The sequence below is a fragment of the Aethina tumida genome, chromosome 2 (assembly GCF_024364675.1).
Source record: "Aethina tumida isolate Nest 87 chromosome 2, icAetTumi1.1, whole genome shotgun sequence".
NCBI classification, from domain to species: Eukaryota; Metazoa; Arthropoda; class Insecta; order Coleoptera; family Nitidulidae; genus Aethina; species Aethina tumida.
In genome coordinates this window covers 17,685,856-17,710,448 of record NC_065436.1, presented here as the reverse complement: position 1 = coordinate 17,710,448, position 24,593 = coordinate 17,685,856, and the positions used below count along the sequence as shown (strand labels likewise).

The window sequence follows — 24,593 nt, the reverse complement described above, 5'->3', positions numbered from 1 at the left end:
TAATGCTAAAGTGAAACTAAAGTAGCTGTTATTGTATTTTAATTTAAATATTCTCAGATGATCAATGAATGTACACGTGTATTTAATTTATTAATAATAAGCGAATAAAAAATATACGTATTTGTTTATATTTTTAACTTGATGATAAGTAGTTTTTCATTTTAATTGTACTATAATAAAAGATAGAGTACAATCTGAATATATCCGTTAACAAAATACATACAATTTTTTTTTCTATGTGTATCTAAAAATAAATAAAAGATTAAGATAACTGGTTCTGCCAAACTACTTGCCCACTATACTTACAAAGTTATGATACTGTTATCCACAAAAAAACAAACCATATAAAATAAACAAAAAGTCCACGCCCTATGAATAAAATTAAGTCAAGCTCTTTTAATATATAAACTCGACACACACAACAAACTATATCATTTGATACAAGCAACATCAAATAACTCTTCACCATGTTCAAATTCGTAAGCAATCAAAATTATTATTATTATGTGAATTAAATTAACTAATGAATTGATGTATTTCCAGTTCGCCATTGTCTTCGCTGCCGTCTTGGCCGTCGTCTCTGCCGCCCCTAAACCAGGTTTAGTAGCTGCAGCTTACAGCGCTCCAGTTGTAGCTAGCGCTCCAGTTGTGGCCGCCGCTCCAGCTGTTGCCTACTCCGCCCCAGTCGCCTACTCCGGATACTCTTCCGGATACGTTGCCGCCCCAGCCGTCTCTGCCTACCACGCTTCCCCATTGGCTTATTCCGCTTATGCTGCTCCAGTAGCTGCCACCTACTATTAGATTATGATTTAGTTAGTTAATAAATTTATTTAAAATATATTTGAGTATTTTTTGACGTTGAGGTGAATATGAAGAGGTTATCACAACCTATTAGGCATTACATCCTTTCTTCTTTATTATATTCATAAATAATGCTATTGTAGCAAATACTATTGCATTATTTGTTAATACTCTCTTCTTCTCATTATTTGTACTTCTATCAGTACTTATATATCATTCTCAAGTCGTAATAATAATATTAATGAACTATAAAATAATAAAAATGAAAACGTTTTAATTTTCTTCAATATTATTGTCAGTGATATTATTTTAATATATTTCTCACATAAGCTATATATTGATAAATATTCGTATTGTATCAGGTAATAATGACATTCTTTGCTCTTCACGAAGAGATAATATATACCTTTAAGACTAATGATATTCTTAGGTACAACTCCTCTTTTACTTTATCTAACGAATTCAACTTTTGACAATGTGAAGTTCATAAAATTCGTTATAATAATAATAAACTCAAAGTCTCGACCTCGTCTTGAGTGAAAATCCAATAACCTTACATTGTACAAAATGGTAATATATTCCACACATCTGAAAATAATATTAACGACTCCACAATAGACTGATAAGTCTTCGATAAAAAGTATAATATTTTAATTTTCTTCAATATTATTTCCAGCAATATATTATTTTAATAAACCTGTATGTTCCACTTTTGAGATTTTGTTGAAGAGTCATTCTTTGCTAACCCCAATTAATGAAGTTATGTTCAGAAAGGCCGGAGGGGGGTATTATTTTAAAATTTCTTAATTTCATCACAATTTTATTTTTAACTGAAAATTATAGGTATTTGTTTGTGTTTAAACTTTATGGTGGTAGTTGTGTCGTTACAGATTATAGTCTTCTAAAAAAAACTAATTATATCCATTTTACTAGAAGAAATGATGTAAAATTTTATTCAACCTTTAAAATTTACCAAAATTACTATGCTTCCCGCGATAATCGCTATTACACAAAAAGGAAAGCATAAGGTAAACAAAAAAAAAAAAAAAATCACGCCCACAAAATAAATTTATTCATACAAATTTCGTATATAAGCCTGGTTAAAACGTTCATGAGTATCATTTGATCGAAGTCGTGTCAAATATTCATACAAAATGTTCAAACTCGTAAGTATTAAATGTTTACATTGTTGCCTATGGAATATTTGATTCACTAATGTTTTATTTTAGTTCGCTGTTGTATTCGCTGCCATTTTGGCCGTCGTATCCGCTGGCCCCAAACCAGGTTTGGTAGCTGCCGCCTACAGTTCCCCAGTTGTAGCCGCCGCTCCAGCTGTAGCTTACTCCGCTCCGCTCGCTTACTCTGGATACCCAGCCGGATACGTAGCCCCAGCCGTCTCTGCCTACCATGCATCCCCATTGGCTTACTCCGCTTACGCTGCTCCAGTAGCTGCCACCTATTATTAGAAAATTGCTGTGACATAAAATACGATTAGTTAATAAACGAAATTATTAAAAATTGTTTTTGATTATTAAGTATGAAATACCCACTAATATTATTTTTATTTAAAACATGGAATAGTGACAATAAAAATATACATTTTTTTAAATTATAAAATTAAGTGAGGTTTAAAATTTTAAGGAATAATAAAGAATATTAAAAAAATATTGACAATGAACCATTTCACATACTGAGAACATCTAATTGTGTTTCAAATATAAATATTTAAGAAATTATATAGAAACTGAAATATGTTATACTTGTACAGTTTTTTAATGTTTTAAAACTGTAATGTTTAATCAATTTTAGTTTTTTTGTGACATAATTTTCTTTATTTGTTATTAATTCTACCATTATCAATTTTTGTTTTAGTTTTTATATTTGAGTTTTTTATACAGCCTTTAATCTCCTTTATACAGTGTGTTCAGAAACCATTTAGCTATTAAGTAAACCAGATAATTAAGTGATCTTTTCTTATGTGAATATTTTTGTAGAAATATAATTTTTTTAAATAATATACACTAAATAGTTTTTTTCTTGAAATATATTTAAGTAATAAAATAAAAAATTTAAGTAGTAAAATAATATTGAATATTAAAATGTTTGTTTCAAATAAGATATCACAAGAACACTCTTTCCATTAAAAAAATAGTTGATAGTTGACAATTTGATACGTGTTAATTTCCCATTCAAAAGTTGTCATAGGGTTGTTTTACGATCTTCCTGTATATTTACAAATATAAGCAAATAGTTGATGTTGTTATAAAATAATTTCCACGTATGGTTTACATTTAAATTTATTAATTGTCAAATATCATAGCAAGTTATTAATAGTAAGTTGCGGCAACTGGAGCAGCGTATCCAGAGTAAGCAGAATAAGCCAATGGGGAAGCATGGTAGGCGGAGATGGCTGGAGCTACATATCCGGATGAGTAACCAGAGTAAGCAAGGGGAGCAGAGTAGGCCACAGCTGGAGCGGCAGCTACAACTGGAGCGGTGTAGGCAGCGGCTACTACTCCTGGTTTTGGACCAGCTGATACGACGGCCAAGACGGCGGCGAAGACGAGAGCAAACTGGAAATTTAACAAATATGCGATTGAAAGGTGCATAAATCATACATAATTTATATAAAGTGTGTCTATTAAAGGACAATAAATGTTGAAATTACGTGATTTAGATACTTACGAATTTAAACATTTTTACTGAGTATTTGATACGATTTCTATCAAATGATATTTGTGAATGTTTGTGCCCGATTTATATACAAAAATATAAGGATAAATTTGTGTTGTAGGCGTGAAATTTTTGTACTTTCGTTTTTTTATGTGCAATGTTAAGGTGACAAGTAGAACAGATGTGTGGAGAATAAATTACTGTATTAAATAAGGTGATGATAAGTATCTACATGTTGGAGCCAAAAATTAAAAACTATATCAAATTTTTAGTTTATTTTTCCTTCCTGAAATTTTAATATTTGCATTAACATTAATATAATATATACATACATACAATTGTTTCCTCAAGATAATAATTTTATACAGAAATATAGAGACAATTATATTTTTTTCTTCTGTCTTTACAGTAAGTTATTTGAAATTTTGTTTATTTGCTTTAAATTTGCTTAATATTAATATAAACATAAAAAACATTAACAATTTTTGTTTTTCTTCTTATTGTCCAGTATTTTATATTAACTTCTCAAAATTTTGCTTATTTGCTTCATATTTCCATTGAATATAATTTATTATACATAAAAATGATGATTTTTTAGAATTACTGAATAAAGGAATATGATGATAATTTTTGTTTTCTAAATTTCAATTATTTGTTTTATATTTGCTTCTACACAGACATAAAAAGACTGATTTTTTAAGAGAATAAAGAAATCTAAATTTGAATAAAGTATTTGAATTTTTTAATTTGATAAAAAAATATTATGGTTTATTCTAAAAGCATCATAAAAAGTTTTCATACGAATTTTAATAGAAAAACTAATATATTTAACATATTATATATTTAACTGGTTTAAAAATTGGCAGTTGTAGTGCAAGAGACACGCCCATATGACGTGCAATTTATGGGTATCTATAGTATAAAAGCTTAAACTCGCAACAGCAACAGTGTCATTTGATCAAAGTCAAATAAACGCTTATCAAAATGTTCAAATTCGTAAGTAACCAAATCATAAGTCACATTTAATAAATTTTATTTAAACGTACGTTTTTCCCATCATCTAGTTCGCCCTTGTATTCGCCGCCGTCTTGGCCGTCGTATCTGCTGGTCCTAAACCAGGTTTGGTAGCCGCTGCCTACAGTGCCCCGGTGGTTGCCGGTGCCCCAGTTGTAGCCGCCGCCCCAGCTGTTGCCTACTCCGCCCCAGTCGCCTACTCCGGATACTCCTCTGGATACGTTGCTGCTCCAGCCGTAGCTGGTCCATTGGCTTACTCCGCTTACTCTGCTCCTCTTGCCGCTACCTACTACTAAGCCAATAAATAATTTAATATATTTTGACTTTTATTTTTGGAAATATTTATTTTAGTTGTGCTCATAAATGAAACATTTTTAAAAAAGATATTGTACACTAGTTAATAATTATTATTAATTTTATATGAAGATAAAACTCTTAATTACTTTTTTCAGTCTAATATCTTTAATTTTTAATCATTTAAATTTAATTTTATTACTAATAATTTTTTAGTAACTTTTTATTCAATGAATATATCGAAAAGGAATTTTGGTCATTTATAGCTATGTTGCATTCAATCTGAAGCTGTTGAAATAGATCTTGAAAGTTATTTTGCGGGTACCAGATTTCTTAAGCGTAGCCCTAAAGTGTCCCAAAGATGTTTTATCAAATTCATATCGGCACTATAGTTCAGCATTACCAAAACTTTTGCCAAAGTCAATCAAAAAATTTAAAAAGCCAAAAACTTTTGATAATATTGTAATAAAAATTTTTCTATAAGCTTCCAGAGATATCTTTTGTTTATACTCTATTGAAGCTGATAAAAATTTGATTTATTAATACATGAATTGGACATAATGCTTTTTGGTAGTAAGTGATACTGCATAATTTTAAAAATAAAAATAAAACAGATCTATGTCCAGCATCCCAAAGAATGTACTAAATAAAAGAGATTATTAATAATAACTTAATTTAAATAATTAAAAACTAAAGATATTAAACTGAAAAAAGTAATTAAGAGTTTTATCTTCATATGAAATTAGTAATGATTATTAACTAGTGTACAATTTCTTTTTTAATTATGTTGAATTTATGAGCACAACAAAAATAAATGTTTCCGAAAATAAAAGTCAAAATATATTAAATTATTTATTCACTAAAAGATAACAGCTTAGTAGTAGGTGGCAGCAAGAGGAGCAGAGTAAGCGGAGTAAGCCAATGGAGCGGCTACGGCTGGGGCAGCTACGTATCCAGAGGAGTATCCGGAGTAGGCGACTGGGGCGGAGTAGGCAACAGCTGGGGCGGCGGCTACAACTGGAGCACCGGCAACCACTGGGGCACTGTAGGCGGCGGCTACCAAACCTGGTTTAGGACCAGCAGATACGACGGCCAAGACGGCGGCGAAGACAAGGGCGAACTAGATGATGGGAAAAATGTTCATTTAAATAAAATTTCTCAAATGTGACTTATGCTTTGGTTACTTACGAATTTGAACATTTTGATAAGCGTTTATTTGACTTTGATCAAATGACACTGTTGCTGTTGCGGGTTTAAGCTTTTATATTATAGATACGCATAAATTGCGCGTCGTATGGGTGTGTCACTTCCACTACAACTGCCAATTTTTGAACCAGTTTTTTTCGATGTATTTGCATATTAATTTATTATTCATCTTTATTATTTTTATGGGTCCGGTTTATCTTACAACCAACATTGTATTATACTAATTGTGACTCATTAATTTGAGTTTTTTAAATTTATTATTGGTCTAAACTACTACTGTAAGATGAAGTCAATGGAATCATTAAGTAACAGTAAATAAAAAACAGTAACTCGTAGGTAAGACTGTAAGTTCTAGTAAATAAAAATTCAAATTGTATAAATAAATATTTACCATTTAATTTTATTAATTAACAGATACAACTTATACTAAAATATAAGGCGCACTGTATGGGTAATAAGACGGTACGACATAACTAGAGTGGATCACGGGTTCAGCAACAACATCTTCGTATACCTCCACAACATCATCATGAACAAAATCTACATCATCAACGTGATCGACTACAACGGGCGAAGTGTATGCAGCTAGGATAGTTGGTTTAGCAGCTGGCTTCGGATCTGGTTTAGCTTCAGGTGCCGGAGCCGCAAAAGCGAAGGCGATGAGACCAACAAAAATTATCTGAAATTGTCAAATATTCCAAGTTCAAAACTAGCTGTAAGTTGAAGATAGGAAGCAAATATTTAATAAAATAATAATGGATATTAACCAAAGTAAAACATTGTCGAAGTTATAGTGTAATAATTGTGCAATTATTTTAGGATTTATTTATTTAACTGGTTACAATTAAAATTAATTATGCACTTTAAAACCACGAAAATACTCGAACAATTAAGTTAACAGTACACAATAAAAAAGTAAATAAATATTATGCGTGGAACTTGTTTCGTGCGTCGATCTTTTGTAGTTTCATATCCTGTTATAAAAATATAACAAGAACATCGGGTCCTACCTTGCACTTTGTTTCGTGACGTATACTGAACAAAAAAAGCATTGGAATTTGTAACCAGAAACTTAATTGAAATAAAAAAATATATATTCGTTACTTACAGTTTTGTACATATTGTTAAGTAATTGTTAATCACTAGAATTCACTAGTTAACTGATAACATAATAAAGTTGTTCGATGTTTTTATATTGAGTTGAGGGTGAAGACTGACTGAATTAGGGGACAAGTGACACCAGCAATGATTTTTAATTAGTACGATTTATATTGGTCAGATTAATTGTTGTTTAAGAATATGGTCTTACATTGACATTAACCTTCACACAGTGCTGTAGCCTTAATAGAAGTTTTAATAAACAACACATTGAAAATGGATTACCGAATTGGTTCTGAAAAGTATTTATTTTTAAATAACTTAATTATGAAACTAAAGGCTATTTTGATTCAATTTTGAAATGAACGAAAAGGATATACTAACATCGATAACTATAGTAGAATGTAGTTATCAAATTAAAACAAAAAACAAAAATAATATAGATATTAGATTCATTAATTCAGTTTAAAATAAAATTGTCTAGCCATCTTGAAAATCTCTTTGCACTGATTATTATCTCTAAAGATGCAGCTGTTTAAATATGTTAATAACTTAATTATGAAACTAAATGCTATTTTGATTCAATTTTGAAATGAACAAAAAGGATATACTAACATCGATAACTACAGTAGAATGAAGTTATCAAATTAAAACAAAAAAATAATATACGTATTAGACCCATTAATTTAGCTTAAAATAAAATTGTCTAGTCACCTTGAAAATCCCTTTGCATTGATTATTATCTCTAAAGATGCAGCTGTGTAAATATTTTAATTACTTTAAAAGTTTGGCGGAATAAAACATTTCCACATTAATGTTAAATTAATTACTTCTACATGTAACGAAACAAGTTAAAATGTCAAAAAAATATCACACATTTGAAGGTCCTCTTATCATGTAGTTGCTTAATATAAATATGTGCATGTATAACATTTTCTTCAGTTTGTAACTTCTGCAAGTACAATCACCATAATTATAACAACATGTTCAAATTCGTAAGCTCAATAATGTTATTTTTTAATTAAAATTTGTTTAAATATATATTTAAATTAATTTTATGTGGGTACGAGAGTAGTTAATACACAGTAAATTATTATTTTAGGTCATCTTTGTTGCTCTCATCGCTTCAGTGTTTGCGGTGCCAGCTCCTGAACCGAAACCAGCCCCCAACCCTGGTTTAATTGCAACCTCATACTCAGCACCAATAATTTCGTCTGCTCCATTGGCTTACAGTGCCCCTCTTGCTTACAGTAGCGTTGGTTATTCTGGATATTATCCTCCTTCTGCCTACGCTTCTGGATACGCTTATTCACCATATTCGTCGTACATTGTTTAAATGCAATAAAACATTAAAAGTCTATTCATAAATTGATTTTTATTTATTATTAAATGTACATTTGGTAATTTTTAATTTGTGTATATACTTATATCAGTTTAGCAACTTTATTTAGCTAGTAAAATATATATGCCTGAAAAAGAAATATTTAATAGGATAATACTAGACATGACACAGCCATTTTAAGACTAGACTGTAGATGAGCTTTTAAGAGAAATTTCTGGCAGTAAAAAACCAAAAGAATGTTTGCAACGTAACTCAGTATCTTCCCTTATTAAGATTTTAAAGTTTTTCTGTAATAAATAGAAATTTAGAATGTATTCCATATAACATTCTCAATATTATATTAAAATTTAATAACCTCAACGGATTGATAAAAAAATAATAGTTTGACATCTTACTTAATTCAGGGTCCAATCTCAGAATTTGTTATTTATGTATTTTAAATATTATAGTATGAAATCAACAATATTTTCATTGAAATTTATTCCATCTCATATTTATAATTTGTTTCACTCAACGGCAAATAAAAACTCACTTTATTTTAACAATTTTATTTAATAAATAATTTTTAATCAATAAATAATAACGGGATCACTATGGATATACGAAGATGGTACCACATAACTAGAATATAATACAGGTTCCTCTACAATATCTGCGTGATATTCTAAATCATGGAAGTCATGATGCAGATCCAAAGAATGGTGTAAATCAAAATCATGGTGATCATCTACGATAACGTCAGGTTTCGGTTGTGGTTTTGGAAGAGGAGTTCCAAAACCAACAGCCAAGATAGTTGCAATGATAACCTAAAAATACGTTTCAATTACTTCAATTGTTTAATGGAAACATTAATTAGTAATAATAATTACTATTAATACTTACAAGCTTGTACATTTTGTAATATAAATTTCTAATACGTTTACAATAAAAATAGATTACTATTTATACTTCGACAGGAATATAATCCCCACCTCAATTAATTGATTGGTATGGTAAATAACCTCATCCTTTCAACAATGTCATATTACGACCTATACGTACAATTAGTCGAAATTGCTTATAAATTCATAAAGAGTATATAATTCTGATTATTATATTATGTAATAGTAAATTTAATTAATAATGATAATAAATAATAAAATTATCAAAATTTAAATTTTATAATATTACAAAAAAATATATTTTAATATTCACCGTTTGAAAACTAAAGGTGGAATAAAACTTCAGTATGCTTCTATTATAAAATAAACGAAAAGGATGTCAAGTAACGATGAACTTTAATTATAGTTTCAATTTAAATAATATTATATCGACATAAAAACTTGATTAATAAGTTATTCAATGAGAAAAATGTTCAAGTACATTACATAGTATATTTATTTATTTTCATCCCTTTAAAAGTTTTGATGAAGCAGAATATTTTATATTAATGTAAAATTAATTACTTGTACATGTAACAAAACAAGTTAAAGTATCAAAAAATATCTACATTTGAAGGTCTTATCATGTCGTCGTTTAATATAAATGTGTGCATGTATTACAGTTTCTTCAGTTTGTGACTTTTGCAAGTACAATCACTATAATTTATACAACATGTTCAAATTCGTAAGTTAAAATAATTTAGTAACATTGATATCTTAATTAAATTTTGTTCTGTCTTCTGATTAATTTAAATTAATTGTAAGTATTACGTATGTAATTGAACATGGTAAATTATTATTTTAGGTCATCTTTGTTGCCCTCGTCGCTTCAGCGTTTGCGGTGCCAGCTCCTGAACCAAAACCAGCCCCCAACCCTGGTTTAATTGCAACCTCATACTCAGCGCCAATTATTTCGTCTGCTCCATTGGCTTACAGTGCCCCTCTTGCTTACAGTAGCGTTGGTTATTCTGGATATTATCTTCCTTCTGCCTACGCTTCTGGATACGCTTATTCACCATACTCATCTTACATTGTTTAAATGCAATAAAACATTAAAAGACTAATAAAATTGATTTTTATTTAATATTATATATGTAGTAGAATAATACCAGATATCACATAGCCATTTTAAGATTTTGCTTTCAAGAGAAACCTCTGGCAGTAAATAACCAAAAGAATTTTTGCAACGTAACTCAGTATCTTCCCTTATTAAGTCTTTAAAGTTCTTGTTTGATAAATAGAAATTTAGAATGTATACCATATAACATTTTCAATATTATATTAAAATTTAATAATCTCAACGGATTGATAAAAAATAAAAGTTTAACATCTTAATTTATTCAGGACTCAATCTCAGAATTTATTATTTATGTATTTTAAGTACTATAGTATGAAATCAACAATATTTTAATAGAAATTTATTTCATCTCTTATTTATAATTCGTTTCACTCCACAGCAAATAAAAAATCACTTTATTTGAACAATTTTATTGAATAAATAATTTATAATCAATAAATAATAACGGGATCACTATGGATATAAGAAGATGGTACCACATAGCTAGAATATAATACAGGTTCCTCTACAATATCCGCGTGATATTCTATAACATGGAAGTCGTGATGCAGATCCAAAGAGTGGTGTAAATCAAAATCATGGAGATCATCAACGATAATGTCAGGTTTCGGTTGTGGTTTTGGAAGGGGAGTTCCAAAACTAACAGCCAAGATGGTTGCAATGATTACCTAAAAATAAGTTTCAATTATTTTAACAACTGTTTAATAAAAATTATAATCACTAATAATAATGACTGTTAATACTTACAAGCCTATACATGTTGTAACAGAAATTTCTAATATGTTTACAATAAGTGTTCATCAGTATTTATATTCCACCAGGAATATAATCCACACATTAATTAATCAATTACCATGGTAAATAACCTCATCCTTTCTGCAATGTCATATAATGACCTAACCTTACAATTAGATGGAACTGCTTAAACATTCATAGACAGTATAACGGTTTTGGTTATTATATTATGTAGTAATATATATTTTATTAATAATAATTCACATTGAAGTAAACTTAAGAATTTAAGTAATAATATTTAATAAAGAAATATTTTTAAATTATCCAACATTTGAAATTGGAAAACTTTATATAAAATATAAAACTATATTAAATAATATATTTAAACAATAATTTCATATTTTTAATCGCTTTAAAAGACTTGATAAACTAATAATTTATATATTAATGTAAAATTAATTACTTGTTCTGGTAACGAAACAAGTTAAAATGTTGCATTTGAAGGTTTTATCATGTCGTCGTTTAATATAAATATGTGGATGTACCATAATTTCTTCAGTTTGTAACTTTTGTAAGTGCAATCATCATAATTATAATAAGATGTTCAAATTCGTAAGTTAAAATAATTTACTGCGATTATTCATTTTCTTAATTAAATTTTATTTGGTTAACCGGATTCTTTAAATTAATTTCGAAGTGTACGTATGATTTTGAATATAGTAAATTATTATTTCAGGTTGTCTTCGTTGCGCTCGTCGCTTCAGTGTTTGCTGTGCCAGCCCCTGAACCACAACCAGCCCCCAAACCTGGTTTAATTGCAACCTCATACTCAGCGCCAATAATTTCGTCTGCCCCATTGGCTTACAGTGCCCCTCTTGCATACAGTAGCGTTGGTTATTCTGGATATTATCCTCCTTCTGCCTACGCTTCTGGATACGCTTATTCACCATACTCGTCGTACATTGTTTGAATGCAATAAAACATTAAAAGTCTATTCATAAATTGATTTTTATTTAATATTAAATGTACATTTGGTAATTTTTAATCTGTGTATATACTTATATCAGTTTAGCAACTTTATTTAGTTAGTAAAATATACATGCCTGAAAAAGAAATATTTAATAGAATAATACTAGACATCACACAGCCATTTTGAGACTTTGTATATGAGCTTTCAAGAGAAACCTCTGCCAGTAAAAAACCAAAAGAATTTTTGCAAGGTAACTCAGTATCTTCCCTTATTAAGACAAGTATTTACTTGAATTTAATGTTTTTGTGTAATAAATAGAAATTTAGAATATATACCATATAACATTTTCAATATTATATTAAAATTTAATAACCTCAATAGATTGATAAAAAAAAAATAATAGTTTGACATCTTACTTTATTCAGGACTCAATTTCAGAATTTATTACTTATATATTTTAAATATTATAGTATGAAATCAATAATATTTTCATTGAAATTTATTTCATCTCATATTTATAATTCGTTCCACTCCACGGCGAATAAAATATCACTTTATTTTAACAATTTTATTTAATAAATAATTTTTAATCAATAAATAATAACGGGATCACTATGGATATACGAAGAAGGTACCACATAACTAGAATATAATACAGGTTCCTCTACAATATCTTCGTGATATTCTATGTCATGGAAGTCATGAAGCAGATCCAAAGAGTGATGTAAATCAAAATCATGGTGATCATCTACGATAATGTCAGGTTTCGGTTGTGGTTTTGGAAGGGGTGTTCCAAAACTAACAGCCAAGATAGTTGCAATGATTACCTAAAATATGTTTTAATTATTTTAACAATTGTTTAATAGAAATTATTATCAGTAATAATAATTACTGTTAATACTTACAAGCTTATACATGTTGTAACAAAAATTTCTAAAATGTTTACAATAAATGTCCATCAGTATGTATATTACAGCAGGAGTATAATCCCCACATTAATTAATCAATTACTATGGTAAATAACCTCATCCTTTCTGCAATGTCATATAATGACCTAACCATACAATTAGATGGAACTGTTTTAATATTCATAGACAGTATAATGTTTCTTTTTATTATATTATGTTATGTTTTATTAGTGACAATCTACATTGAAATAAAAATTTACTCTAATAGAGTAAATAATAGAAAAACTAAAAGTAACAATATTTAATAAAAAAATATATTAAAATTATCCAAAGTATGAAAACAAATGGTATTGTACTTCATTGTGGAATAAACGTAATGGAAATGTAGGATTGATAAAATTTAATTCTCGATTCAAGTCACAATATTAATTATTATATTAACAATCTGACAAAAATAGTAAGGAAAATAGTTTTTTAATGCCTCGAAATTGGAAACATTTTTCATAATTTACTAATTCTTTTTTAACAGTATTACCTTATATTCACAAAAAGTTTTATTTATGATTCATGTTTTGATAACAGAGTTTCAGTAACACCTTAAAAGATTAACCAATAATTTTTATATTAATGTAAAATTAATTATTCGTACCGGTAACGAAACAAGTTAAAATCTTACATTTGAAGGTTTTATCACGCCGTCGTTTAATATAAATATGTGCATTTACTACAGTTTCTTCAGTTTGTAACTTTTGTGCAATCAGTATAATTATAACAAGATGTTCAAATTCGTAAGTTAAATCAAGTTACTAAGATTATTCATTTTCTTAATTAAAATTTATTTTATTGACCGGATCCTTTAAATTAATTGAAACAAGTACGTATGTAGTTGAATATGCTAAATTATTATTTTAGGTCGTCTTCGTTGCTCTCATCGCTACAGTTTTTGCGGTACCAGCCCCTGAGCCAAAACCAGCTCCCAAACCTGGTTTAATTGCAACCTCATACTCAGCGCCAATAATTTCGTCTGCCCCATTGGCTTACAGCGCCCCTCTTACATACAGTAGCGTTGGTTATTCTGGATATTATCTTCCTTCTGCCTATGCTTCTGGATACGCTTATTCACCATACTCATCTTATATTGTTTAAATGCAATAAAACATTAAAAGTCTATTAAAATTGATTTTTATTTAATATTTAATGTATATTTGTTAATTTTTAATCTGTGTATATATATAACAGCTTAGCAACTATATTATTGCTAGTAAAATATATATGCCTGAAAAAGAAATATTTAGTAAAATAATGCCAGACATTATACATCCATTTTAAGACTTTGTAATTGAGCTTCTCCATCAGTAAAATAAATAAGACTTTTTGAGATTAAATAATAATAGAATTTTTTTTATTATTATTTTATTTTCAATATGATATTAAAACTTAATAACCTCAACAGATTCATAAAAACGAATAGTTTGACATCTTACTTTATCCAGGACTCAACCTCAAAATTTACTATTTACGTGATGTACATAATTTGAGATCAATAATATTTTCATTGAAATTTATTTCATTTCATATTTCTAATTCGTTCCTCTTCAGGGCGAATAAAAAGTCACTTTATTTGAACAATTTTATTAAATAAATAATTTTTAATCAATAAATAACAAAGGGATCACTATGGATATGAGAGGATGGGACCACATAACTAGAATGTAATACAGGTTCCTCTACAATATCTGCGTGATATTCTATATCATGGAAGTCGTGATGCAGATCCAAAGAGTGGTGTAAATCAAAATCATGGAGATCATCTACGATAATGTCAGGTTTTGGTTGTGGTTTTGGAAGGGGAGTTCCAAAACTGAGAGCCAAGATAGTTGCAATGATAACCTAAAAATACATTTCAATTATTTTAAAAAATGTTTAATAGAAATACTAATTTTTAATTATAATTACTTTTAATACTTACAAGCTTGTACATTTTGTAATATAAATTTCTAATACGTTTAAAATAAAAATAGATCAGTATTTATACTCCAACAGAAATATAATCCCCACCTCAATTAATTGATTGGTATAGTAAATAATCTCATCCTTTCTACAATGTCATATTACGACCTATACATACAATTAGTCGGAATTGCTTATAAATTCATAAACAGTATATAATTCTGATTATTACATTATGTAATAGTAAATTTAATTAACAATGATAATAAATAATAAAATTATCAAAACCTAAATTTTATAATATTAAAACAATATATTTTAATATTCAACGTTTGAAAACTAAAGGTGGAATCAAATGCAATTTAGTATGCTCCTATTATAAAATAAACGAAAAGGATGTCAAGTAAGGAGGAACTTTAATTATAGATTCAATTTAAATAATATTATATCGACATAAAAACTTGATTAATAAATTATTTATTGAGAACAATGTTCAAGTATATTATATAGTATATTTATTTATTTTCATCTCTTTAAAAGTTTTGATGAAGCAGAATATTTTATATTAATGTAAAATTAATTACTTGTACATGTAATAAAACAAGTTAAAGTATCAAAATATATCTACATTTGAAGGTCTTATCATGTCGTCGTTTAATATAAATGTGTGCATGTATCAAAGTTTCTTCAGTTTGTGACTTTTGCAAGTACATTCACTATGATTTTTACAGCATGTTCAAATTTGTAAGTTAAAGTAATTTAGTAACATTGATATCTTAAATAAATTTTGTTCTGTCGACTTAATTGTAAGTGGGACATGTGTAATTCAACGTGGTAATTTATTATTTTAGGTCATTTTTGTAGCGCTTGTCGCTTCAGTGTTTGCTGTGCCAGCACCTGAATCAAAACCAGCCCCCAAACCTGGTTTAATTGCTACTTCTTACTCAGCGCCAATTATTTCTTCTGCTCCATTGGCTTACAGTGCCCCTCTGGCTTACAATAGCGTTGGTTATTCTGGATATTATCTTCCTTCTGCCTACGCTTCTGGATACGCTTATTCACCATACTCCTCGTACATTGTTTAAATGTAATGAATAATAAAAATCTATGAAAATTGATTTTTAATTTTAATATTAAATGTACACTGGACAATTCTTAATACCAATATTAACACAAAAAGTTTCAGCAATTTTAGTTTATTACTAAAAGTATATACACAAGAATATTTAGTGGGATAATATCAGATATCATACAGACAATTAAAGATTTTATAAATGATTGAAATGAAAACTACAGCAGTAAAGAAATCGAAAGAGTTTTTGTAACATAACTCACGATCTTTCCATAGTAAAACAAAGATTCACCCCAGCTTAAAGGTTTTGTAAAATAAATACATACATAATAAGTAAAGAATTATCAATTTTACAGTAAAATTACTAAATCTGTGGATTTATAAAAAGTACAATAGTTTGTCATTTTATTTTTATCCAGGACCATATATGAAAAGTTTCTGATTGACTCTTATTTAATCTCAAATTTTGAATTTGTTCTACTTATTTCGAACAAAAAAAAAACACCTTATTTTAAACAATTTTTATTTAATAACTAGTGTATAATCAATAAATAATAACGGGATCACTGTGGATATAAGAAGATGGTACCACATAGCTAGAATATAATACAGGTTCCTCTACAATATCTGCATGATATTCTAAATCATGGAAGTCGTGATGCAGATCCAAAGAGTGGTGTAAATCAAAATCATGGAGGTCATCTACGATAATGTCAGGTTTTGGTTGTGGTTTTGGAAGAGGTGTTCCAAAACTAACAGCCAGGATGGTTGCAATGATTACCTAAAAATATGTTTTAATTATTTTAAATATTATTATAAATTATTTAATGGAATATTAATTAGTAATAATAATTGTTATTAATACTTACAAGTTTGTACATGTTGTAATATTTGTTTCTAATACATTTACAAGAAAAGTTATTCGTATTTATACTCCAACAGAAATATAATCCCCACCTTAATTAATTGATTACCATAAATAAACTTATCCTTTCTGCAATGTCATATCATGACCTAAACTTAACAATTAAAAGGAATTGGTTAATCATTCATTAACAGTACACTAATTTTATGTATATTATGTAATGGTGAATTTTGGTAATAATGATAATCTACATTGAAAAAATAATCGCTCTAATATGGGTAAATATTGAAATTTAAAAAAATTAATATTAATAACATTTAATAAGAGTCTATATTAATATTATCCAACCTTTGTAATCCAAATGTTGTTTTCCTTACAATAGAATGAAGGAAAAAGAAATCAATTTAATTTAATACAAAGAAACACAATGACATAAATGGGAAATAAACTCCTTCAATTTATTATATTTATATCTCACTCTCTTAAAACTCTTTGAGTTAAAATTTATACCTTAAATCGCTTTAAAAGATGTGATAAATCAATAATTTTTATACTAATGTAAAATTAATTACTTGTATTGTAACGAAACAAGTTAAAATGTTAAAAAATTATCTTTCATTTGAAGGTCTTATAACGTTGTGGTTTAATATAAATATGTGCAGGTTTTCAGTTTCTTCAGTTTGTATCTTTTGTTAGTGCAATCACATCAACAACATGTTCAAATTCGTAAGTTTAAGTAATTTAATAACATTATTTTCTTGATTAAACTTTATTTTGATGCTCGGTTCCTTTAAATTAATTGTGAATGGTACATATATAGTTCAACATAATAGTGAATTACTTTTTTAGGTCGTCTTTATTGCGATTGTCGCTTCAGTGTTTGCTGTGCCAGCTCCTGAACCAAAACCAGCTCCCAAACCTGGTTTAATTTCAACCTCATACTCAGCACCAATCATTTCATCTGCTCCGTTGGCTTACAGCGCCCCTCTTACTTACAGTAGCGTTGGTTACTCTGGATATTATCTTCCTTCTGCCTACGCTTCTGGATACGCTTATTCACCATACTCGTCGTACATTGTTTAAATAAAACAAAATGTGAAAAGATTCATAAAATTGATTTTTATTTTATGTACCTGATAATTTAATAACAATGTTTATATATAAAAAATACAAACATATCAGTGAATATTTCTTGTATTAAAAATAATTCTAAAATGTTTTATTTAATATCAGTAATCTCTACAAAATTGACTATAATCTTTAGTTTTATCGTATACATCAAACTAAGCCTCGTGGAAAAAAATTATCTTATTATCCGAATTAAAAACACCGATTGTATCGTTCTGTCAATCCGATGAGAGATAAATCAATATCGCCCGATTGTAACGGGTATTTTACAACAATTTTCAATTTTCAAGATTTGATAATGTGGAAGAAAAAAATAAAACTGAAAGTCCAAGAAAAAACAATAGGTTTCAGGATAAATCAAATTTTATCCTGCTCCAAGAAATATCCTTTTCTGAGTTGGAGTAAAATAAAAGGTCAACTTAATAAACAAATTGGAATTAATATTTCTCCAAGAACCGTAGGGGATAGATTACTATAAAGGGGTCTTCATGCGAGGCCAGCCATGTTTTAACTATTCCTAAATTTTGAGTACCTATTTTATAAACATCTTGTATATTTGTAAATTAAATAAAAATACCAGCGTGTGCAATTTTTCTGCATAAATCTCAAAACAATTTAATAAATTCAATTAGATGTCTTTAAATCAATTTTATTAACATGAAAAACCAAATTTTTGTATATATATATATTGTATATATATATTAATTATACATTTTTTTAATGTATAAAAGTGTAAATGAAACTGTTTGTAAAAATAACATTTTGATTCAATTAAGAAACGATTCCAAACAATTCAAGACACTAAACGTTAAGTTTATAAATATTTATAATTATTTATTTATTTCGTTCATAGAAATGTAGTTGAATAATGGCTAAAAAATATATTTATATGGAGCATAAATTATACAATTTTAACAAGTTTCAGTTATTTAAATTTGGAATACTACTTTTATATAATGTAAAATTAATTACTTGTACATAAAACGAAATAAGTTAAGATTTGTTTAAAATGTCAAAAAACATATCTCGTATTTGAAGGTCCCTTTATCATGTCGTTCTTCAATATAAATAGGTGCCTGTATTACAATTTCTTCAGTTTGTAATACAGCTATTGCAACAGCACTCACTATAAACAACATGTTCAAGTTTGTAAGTTGGAGTAATTCAATGATTTTTAATAATTAGTTGATTTATTTACTATGTGCAATTATCAAATTATTGATGTTAACCTTTTCTTTTAAATTAATTGTATATTATGTTTTAGGTAATCTTTGTTGCACTCATCGCTTCGGTGCTTGCTGTCCCAGCACCTGAACCAAAACCAGCCCTAATTACAACCTCATACTCAGCACCACTTATTTCATCTGCCCCATTGGCTTACAGTGCTTCCTACTCTTACAATGGTTATTCTGGATATTACCTTCCTTCGGCCTACGCTTCTGGATACGCTTATTCACCATATTCGTCGTACATTGTTTAAGTGTAATAAAAAGATCATAACCCATTAAATTGACTTTTTATACTATAATATCCAAAAAAATTGCTATGACAGATATTATGTTCATAGAACATTATCTCAGTAGTATTCTCTTTTAGCATCGTCTTTTCACGGTACTATATTTTATAGACAAATTTTCTGATTAATTAATAAATGCAAATATAATTTTAAAAGAACATGGATAATCACAAGACGAATATATTGGGATTTCATGAATCATGAAAATCACGGTGTGGATCTGAAACACAAAATTTATAAGGTAAAATGTCTTTAATATATTCAGCAAATATAATAATGATTTTTGTAGATATTTTATGTTAAAAATAATTCAAAAAAATAATAATAAACAAAAATAGTTTAAACTAATATATAGACGTTTTTACATTTACGTTCAATCAAAGTGCAAGTGAAGTATATTATTATTTTAAAACATAAAAAGTACGTATCTGTTGACTTGCTTAGTAGTATACTTATATTTGTTGTCAAGTATTGAAATTAAAAATTCAATAAAAAATATTTCAGTTCAAAATAAATTTATTTTTTATACATGTTATTTCCTTCAAACAATGTACGAAGAGTATGGAGAAGCATAGATGGAAGGAGCGTGATATCCATAATATCCGTAGTTGTAAGCCAGAGGAGCATTGTAAGCCAGTGGGACAGATGAGAATCTTATTGAGAAAAATCTTTATTTCAGTAACAGTTATTATAATATTTTAGATCAAACATTAAGAAATTGAAAAAATTAAGCCTGGATACTATATTATTGATTTCGAATGTAATAGAAGTGAAAATGTGACTTACTGTCAGTAACCATTGTTCTTACAATAAATCGATAATTTAAATGTTAGAAATCTAAATATTTTTATTGTAAAATTATAAAATAACTTATTGTAAGATGGTAACGGTTTACAATATTCATAGAGTTTATACATTAAATTTATAATTTTATTGTAAATATATGAAGAAAGGAGTATATAAATAAAGGCAGAAAACGTATTTCAGTTAAAAATTCATTTATTTTTTACATATCTTATTTCATTTAAACAATGTAGGAAGCATATGGAGCATATCCAGAAGCATAGATGGAAGGAGCGTTGTATCCATAGTATCCGTAGTTGTAAGCCAGAGGGGCATTGTAAGCCAGTGGGACAGATGAGACAAGTGGTGCAGTGTATGAAGTTGCGATTACAGCAGGTTTAGGAGCTGGTTTGGGCTCAGGAGCAGGGACAGCCAGAGCTGAAGCGACGAGCGCAACAAAGATTACCTAAAACAATACAAATAACAAATTTCAATTAAGTCTATGACAGGCATGAAACATTAAAATTACGTATTTTTAGCAAAATATATAAAATTAATAATGTTATAGGTAAAATATGGCAGTTACCAATTTAAACATCTTAGGAATATTGTGGTTGTACTGGCTAAGGATACAAACTGAAGACACCGTAGTTCAACCTAGTATTTATATTAAAGAATGAGACATGATAAGAAAGTTGTTTAGATATGTATGTAAATTAGTTAATTATCTCGATTAGTAAAACTAAAGAAATATTATTATTAATGATATGAAATTAATTACATGCTTTAAGATGTGGTTGAAAATTAGAAAAAACTTTATACAGATTAGTGGTTTAGACAAACCTTAATCAACAACAAAATTGAGGAGTTATTTTTATATTATCTATTTAAATATAATATAATAGTGCATTTCAAAATTTACATATTGTAAAGAAATAATTTCCTAAACAAAAATTTAGATGCTAAAGTAAATCACATTTTGTAATGCTGGTAAGTAATACTTTCATAAAAAAATTTACTGAATGGAGAAGATATCGTAATTGAGAATAAATCTTCATTTCAGTAATAGTTATTATAATATTTTAGATCAAACATTAACATGTCCTACGTTCTGATTTCGAATATAATAGGAGTGAAAATGTGACTTACAAATAAGAACCACTATTCTTACAAGAAATGTTTAATTTAGTCAAATTTGAAAATGTTAAAAATCTCTAAATATTTTTATTCAAAATATATAAAATAACAAATTAAAATGGTAGTTGTTTACAATGTTTCAATTTAAAGCTATGTCTTTTAGAATATTTTTATACTTTTATTAAACATGTGAAAAATTATTATTCTTAGAGTTTGTTTATTAAATACATAATTTTATTGTAAATAAATAATATCTACTTAAATATCATATTGAAATAGCATATTTCAAAAATCACATATTGGAAAGAATAATTCCATAAACAAAAATTTAGAGTCATAAAATAAATACTAAAGTAAATCAAATTTTTAAATGCTGATAAGTAACTTTATTTTTAGAAAAATTTTACTGAATGGAGAAGATATCTTCATTAGGGAAAAGCTTTATTTCAGTAACTGTAATATTTTACATCAAACATTAACGGATCGAAAAAATTAAATATGGATACTAAGATATTGATTTCGAATGTAATTGGAGTGAAAATGTGATTTACTAACATCAACCACTGTTCTTACAATAAATCTATAATCTAATAAAATTTGAAAACTTTAGAAATGTATAAATATTTTTATTGTAAAGTTATCAAATAATAAATAAAAATGGCAGCAGTTTATAAGGTTTCAATTTAATGTCTTTTAGAATATGTTTATACTTTTATTCAACCAGAAAAAAATTAATTCATAAATATTTGGTAGCATTGCTTCATATCCATAATGACATATTCTTAGAGTTTGTATATTAAATACATAATTTTATTGTAAATATATAATAATATTATATAAATAAATCTATATCGCCAAAAAAATTAATAATGGAAGAAAAAGTATTTCAGTTAAAAATCAATTTATTTTTATACATATGTTATTTCATCTAGACAATGTATGAAGAATATGGAGAATAAGTGTATCCAGCAGGAGCGTTATATCCATAGTATCTGTAGTTGTAAGCCAGAGGAGCATTGTAAGCCAATGGGACAGATGAGACAAGTGGTGCAGTGTATGAGGTAGCGATTAAACCAGGTTTAGGAGCTGGTTGTGGTTCAGGAGCTGGGACAGCCAGAGCTGAAGCGACGAGCGCCACAAAAGTTACCTAAAACAAAACAAATAACAAATTTCAATTAAATCTATGATAAGAATAAATATTAAAATTGCGTATTTTTAACAAATATACAAAATTAATGAAATTATAAGTAAAACATGACACTTACCAATTTAAACATATTTTGAATATTGTGGTTGTACTTGCTAAGGATACAAACTGAAGATATTGGAGTGCAACGACGTATTTATATTAAAGAGCGAGACACGATAAGAAAGTCGTTTAGATATGTAACGCAGTAATCAAATTAGTTAATTATCTCGATAACTAAAACAAAAGGAATATTTTTCTAATATTAATAATATTAAATTAATTACATGCTTTAAGATGTGGCTGAAAATTACAAAAAATTCATTCAGATAGTCAGTGAATTAGATTAACTTAGAGACCCATCCATTACGTTCCTTTAGCGTATGTACTCTAGCATATATTCTTCACATATTTAAATATGAATATATTAATTATGTAATTTAATAAAATTGAGGTGTTATTTTTAAATTATTTACTTAAATATCATATTGAAATAGCACATTTCAAAAATCACATATTGTAAAGAATAATTCCGCAAACAAAAATTTAGAGCATAAAATAAATACTAAAGTAAATCAAATTTTTAAATGCTGATAAGTAACATTATTTTTATAAAAATTGAAGGGAGAAGATATCTTCATTATGAAAAATCTTTATTTCAGTAACAGTTATTATAATATTTTACATCAAACATTAACGGATCGAAAAAATTAAATTTGGATACTAAGTTATTGATTTCGAAATGTTTAGAAATCTATAAATATTTTTATTGTAAGGTTATAAAATAATAAATTAAAATGGCAGCAGTTTATAAGGTTTCAATTTAATGTCTTTTAGAATATGTTTATACTTTTATTCAACCAGAAAAAAATTAATTCATAAATTTTTGGTAGCATTGCTTCATATCCATAATGACATATTCTTAGAGTTTGTATATTAATTACATATTTTTATTGTAAATATATAATAATGTTATATAAATAAATCTATATCGGCAGAAAAATTAATAAAGGAAGAAAAAGTATTTCAGTTAAAAATCAATTTATTGTTTATACATGATATTTCATTTAGACAATGTACGAAGAATATGGAGAATAAGCATATCCAGCAGGAGCGTTATATCCATAGTATCTGTAGTTGTAAGCCAGAGGAGCATTGTAAGCCAATGGAACAGATGAGACAAGTGGTGCAGTGTATGAGGTAGCGATTAAACCAGGTTTAGGGGCTGGTTGTGGTTCAGGAGTAGGGACAGCCAGAGCTGAGGCGACGAGTGCAACAAAGATTACCTAAAACAATACAAATAAGAAAATATAATTAAATCTATGATAAGCATATAAGTTTAAAATTACGTATTTTTAACAAATATATTATAGGTAAAACATGACACTGACCAATTTAAACATATTTTGAATATTGTGGTTGTACTTGCTAAGGATACAAACTGAAGATATTGAAGTGAAACCATGTATTTATACTAAAGAGCGAGACACGATAAGAAAGTCGTTTAGATATGTAAGACAGAATATCAAATTAGTTCATTATCTCGATTACTAAAACTAGAGGAATATTTTTTAATATTAATATTATTAAATTAATTACATGCTTTAAGATGTGGCTGAAAATTAAAAAAAAAAACTTCATTCAGATGGTCAGTGGATTACACTAACTTTAATCAAAGTTTTAGACTTCACTGACTCCGTCCATTACGTTCCTTTAGTGTATGTACTCTACTCTTAAATTTAATAAAATTGAGGTGTTATTTTGATATTATCAATTTAAATATCATATTTCCTTTTCAAAATTCACATATTGTAAAGAAATAATTCCCTAAACAAAAATATAGAGTCAAAAAATAAATGCTGAAGTAAATCACATTTTTAAATGCTGGTAAGTAATACTTTTTTAGAAAAATTCTAC

The 24,593-nt window shown here is 27.6% G+C and overlaps 10 protein-coding genes across 14 annotated transcripts; 6 read left to right on the top strand and 4 right to left on the bottom strand.

The window, feature by feature from the left end:
* The first annotated feature begins 408 nt into the window (after nt 1-408).
* LOC109605039 (cuticle protein 16.5-like) lies at nt 409-838 on the top strand. The gene is made up of 2 exons (XM_020021605.2): nt 409-479; nt 544-838. Exons 1-2 carry the CDS (start codon nt 468-470, stop codon nt 799-801), a joined length of 270 nt encoding a protein of 89 aa, XP_019877164.1. The 5' UTR covers nt 409-467; the 3' UTR covers nt 802-838.
* Nucleotides 839-1,879: 1,041 nt separating this feature from the next.
* LOC126264511 (cuticle protein 16.5-like) lies at nt 1,880-2,319 on the top strand. The gene is made up of 2 exons (XM_049962816.1): nt 1,880-1,967; nt 2,031-2,319. Exons 1-2 carry the CDS (start codon nt 1,956-1,958, stop codon nt 2,265-2,267), a joined length of 249 nt encoding a protein of 82 aa, XP_049818773.1. The 5' UTR covers nt 1,880-1,955; the 3' UTR covers nt 2,268-2,319.
* Nucleotides 2,320-3,082: 763 nt separating this feature from the next.
* LOC109605034 (cuticle protein 16.5-like) lies at nt 3,083-3,623 on the bottom strand. The gene is made up of 2 exons (XM_020021599.2): nt 3,487-3,623; nt 3,083-3,374 (listed from the first exon to the last, which is right to left on the bottom strand). The coding sequence occupies exons 1-2, from the start codon at nt 3,496-3,498 to the stop codon at nt 3,129-3,131; spliced, it is 258 nt and encodes an 85-aa protein (XP_019877158.2). The 5' UTR covers nt 3,499-3,623; the 3' UTR covers nt 3,083-3,128.
* An 803-nt stretch (nt 3,624-4,426) lies between these two features.
* LOC109605040 (uncharacterized) lies at nt 4,427-10,393 on the top strand. Its single transcript, XM_020021606.2, has 6 exons — nt 4,427-4,470; nt 4,539-4,779; nt 5,649-5,920; nt 8,189-8,345; nt 9,972-10,033; nt 10,154-10,393. Exons 1-6 carry the CDS (start codon nt 4,459-4,461, stop codon nt 10,385-10,387), a joined length of 978 nt encoding a protein of 325 aa, XP_019877165.2. The 5' UTR covers nt 4,427-4,458; the 3' UTR covers nt 10,388-10,393.
* Nucleotides 5,622-6,069, bottom strand: LOC109605042 (cuticle protein 16.5-like). Its single transcript, XM_020021607.2, has 2 exons — nt 5,971-6,069; nt 5,622-5,902 (listed from the first exon to the last, which is right to left on the bottom strand). The coding sequence occupies exons 1-2, from the start codon at nt 5,980-5,982 to the stop codon at nt 5,657-5,659; spliced, it is 258 nt and encodes an 85-aa protein (XP_019877166.1). The 5' UTR covers nt 5,983-6,069; the 3' UTR covers nt 5,622-5,656.
* A 1,331-nt stretch (nt 10,394-11,724) lies between the features above and the next one.
* On the top strand, nt 11,725-12,157 carry LOC126264512 (neuropeptide-like 4). Its single transcript, XM_049962817.1, has 2 exons — nt 11,725-11,773; nt 11,898-12,157. The coding sequence occupies exons 1-2, from the start codon at nt 11,762-11,764 to the stop codon at nt 12,129-12,131; spliced, it is 246 nt and encodes an 81-aa protein (XP_049818774.1). The 5' UTR covers nt 11,725-11,761; the 3' UTR covers nt 12,132-12,157.
* Nucleotides 12,158-13,739: 1,582 nt separating this feature from the next.
* Nucleotides 13,740-19,615, top strand: LOC109605045 (neuropeptide-like 4). 5 transcript variants are annotated; one of them, XM_020021614.2, is made up of 2 exons: nt 13,740-13,827; nt 13,952-14,255. In XM_020021614.2, the coding sequence occupies exons 1-2, from the start codon at nt 13,816-13,818 to the stop codon at nt 14,183-14,185; spliced, it is 246 nt and encodes an 81-aa protein (XP_019877173.1). In that variant the 5' UTR covers nt 13,740-13,815; the 3' UTR covers nt 14,186-14,255. The 5 variants fall into 5 exon arrangements, 3 of the variants coding, with proteins under 3 accessions (XP_019877173.1, XP_019877170.1, XP_019877172.1); XR_007547197.1 differs by lacking the exon at nt 13,952-14,255 and adding an exon at nt 17,776-18,072 and having other exon boundaries at nt 13,818-13,827; XM_020021611.2 differs by lacking the exons at nt 13,740-13,827; nt 13,952-14,255 and adding exons at nt 17,518-17,652; nt 17,776-18,063.
* Nucleotides 15,698-16,099, top strand: LOC109605043 (neuropeptide-like 4). Its single transcript, XM_020021608.1, has 2 exons — nt 15,698-15,733; nt 15,841-16,099. The coding sequence occupies exons 1-2, from the start codon at nt 15,722-15,724 to the stop codon at nt 16,072-16,074; spliced, it is 246 nt and encodes an 81-aa protein (XP_019877167.1). The 5' UTR covers nt 15,698-15,721; the 3' UTR covers nt 16,075-16,099.
* A 940-nt stretch (nt 19,616-20,555) lies between the features above and the next one.
* On the bottom strand, nt 20,556-20,964 carry LOC109605048 (neuropeptide-like 4). The gene is made up of 2 exons (XM_020021618.1): nt 20,940-20,964; nt 20,556-20,819 (listed from the first exon to the last, which is right to left on the bottom strand). The coding sequence occupies exons 1-2, from the start codon at nt 20,949-20,951 to the stop codon at nt 20,595-20,597; spliced, it is 237 nt and encodes a 78-aa protein (XP_019877177.1). The 5' UTR covers nt 20,952-20,964; the 3' UTR covers nt 20,556-20,594.
* A 1,315-nt stretch (nt 20,965-22,279) lies between these two features.
* LOC109605052 (neuropeptide-like 3) lies at nt 22,280-22,790 on the bottom strand. Its single transcript, XM_049962822.1, has 2 exons — nt 22,756-22,790; nt 22,280-22,637 (listed from the first exon to the last, which is right to left on the bottom strand). The coding sequence occupies exons 1-2, from the start codon at nt 22,765-22,767 to the stop codon at nt 22,419-22,421; spliced, it is 231 nt and encodes a 76-aa protein (XP_049818779.1). The 5' UTR covers nt 22,768-22,790; the 3' UTR covers nt 22,280-22,418.
* Between the last annotated feature and the right edge of the window lie 1,803 nt (nt 22,791-24,593).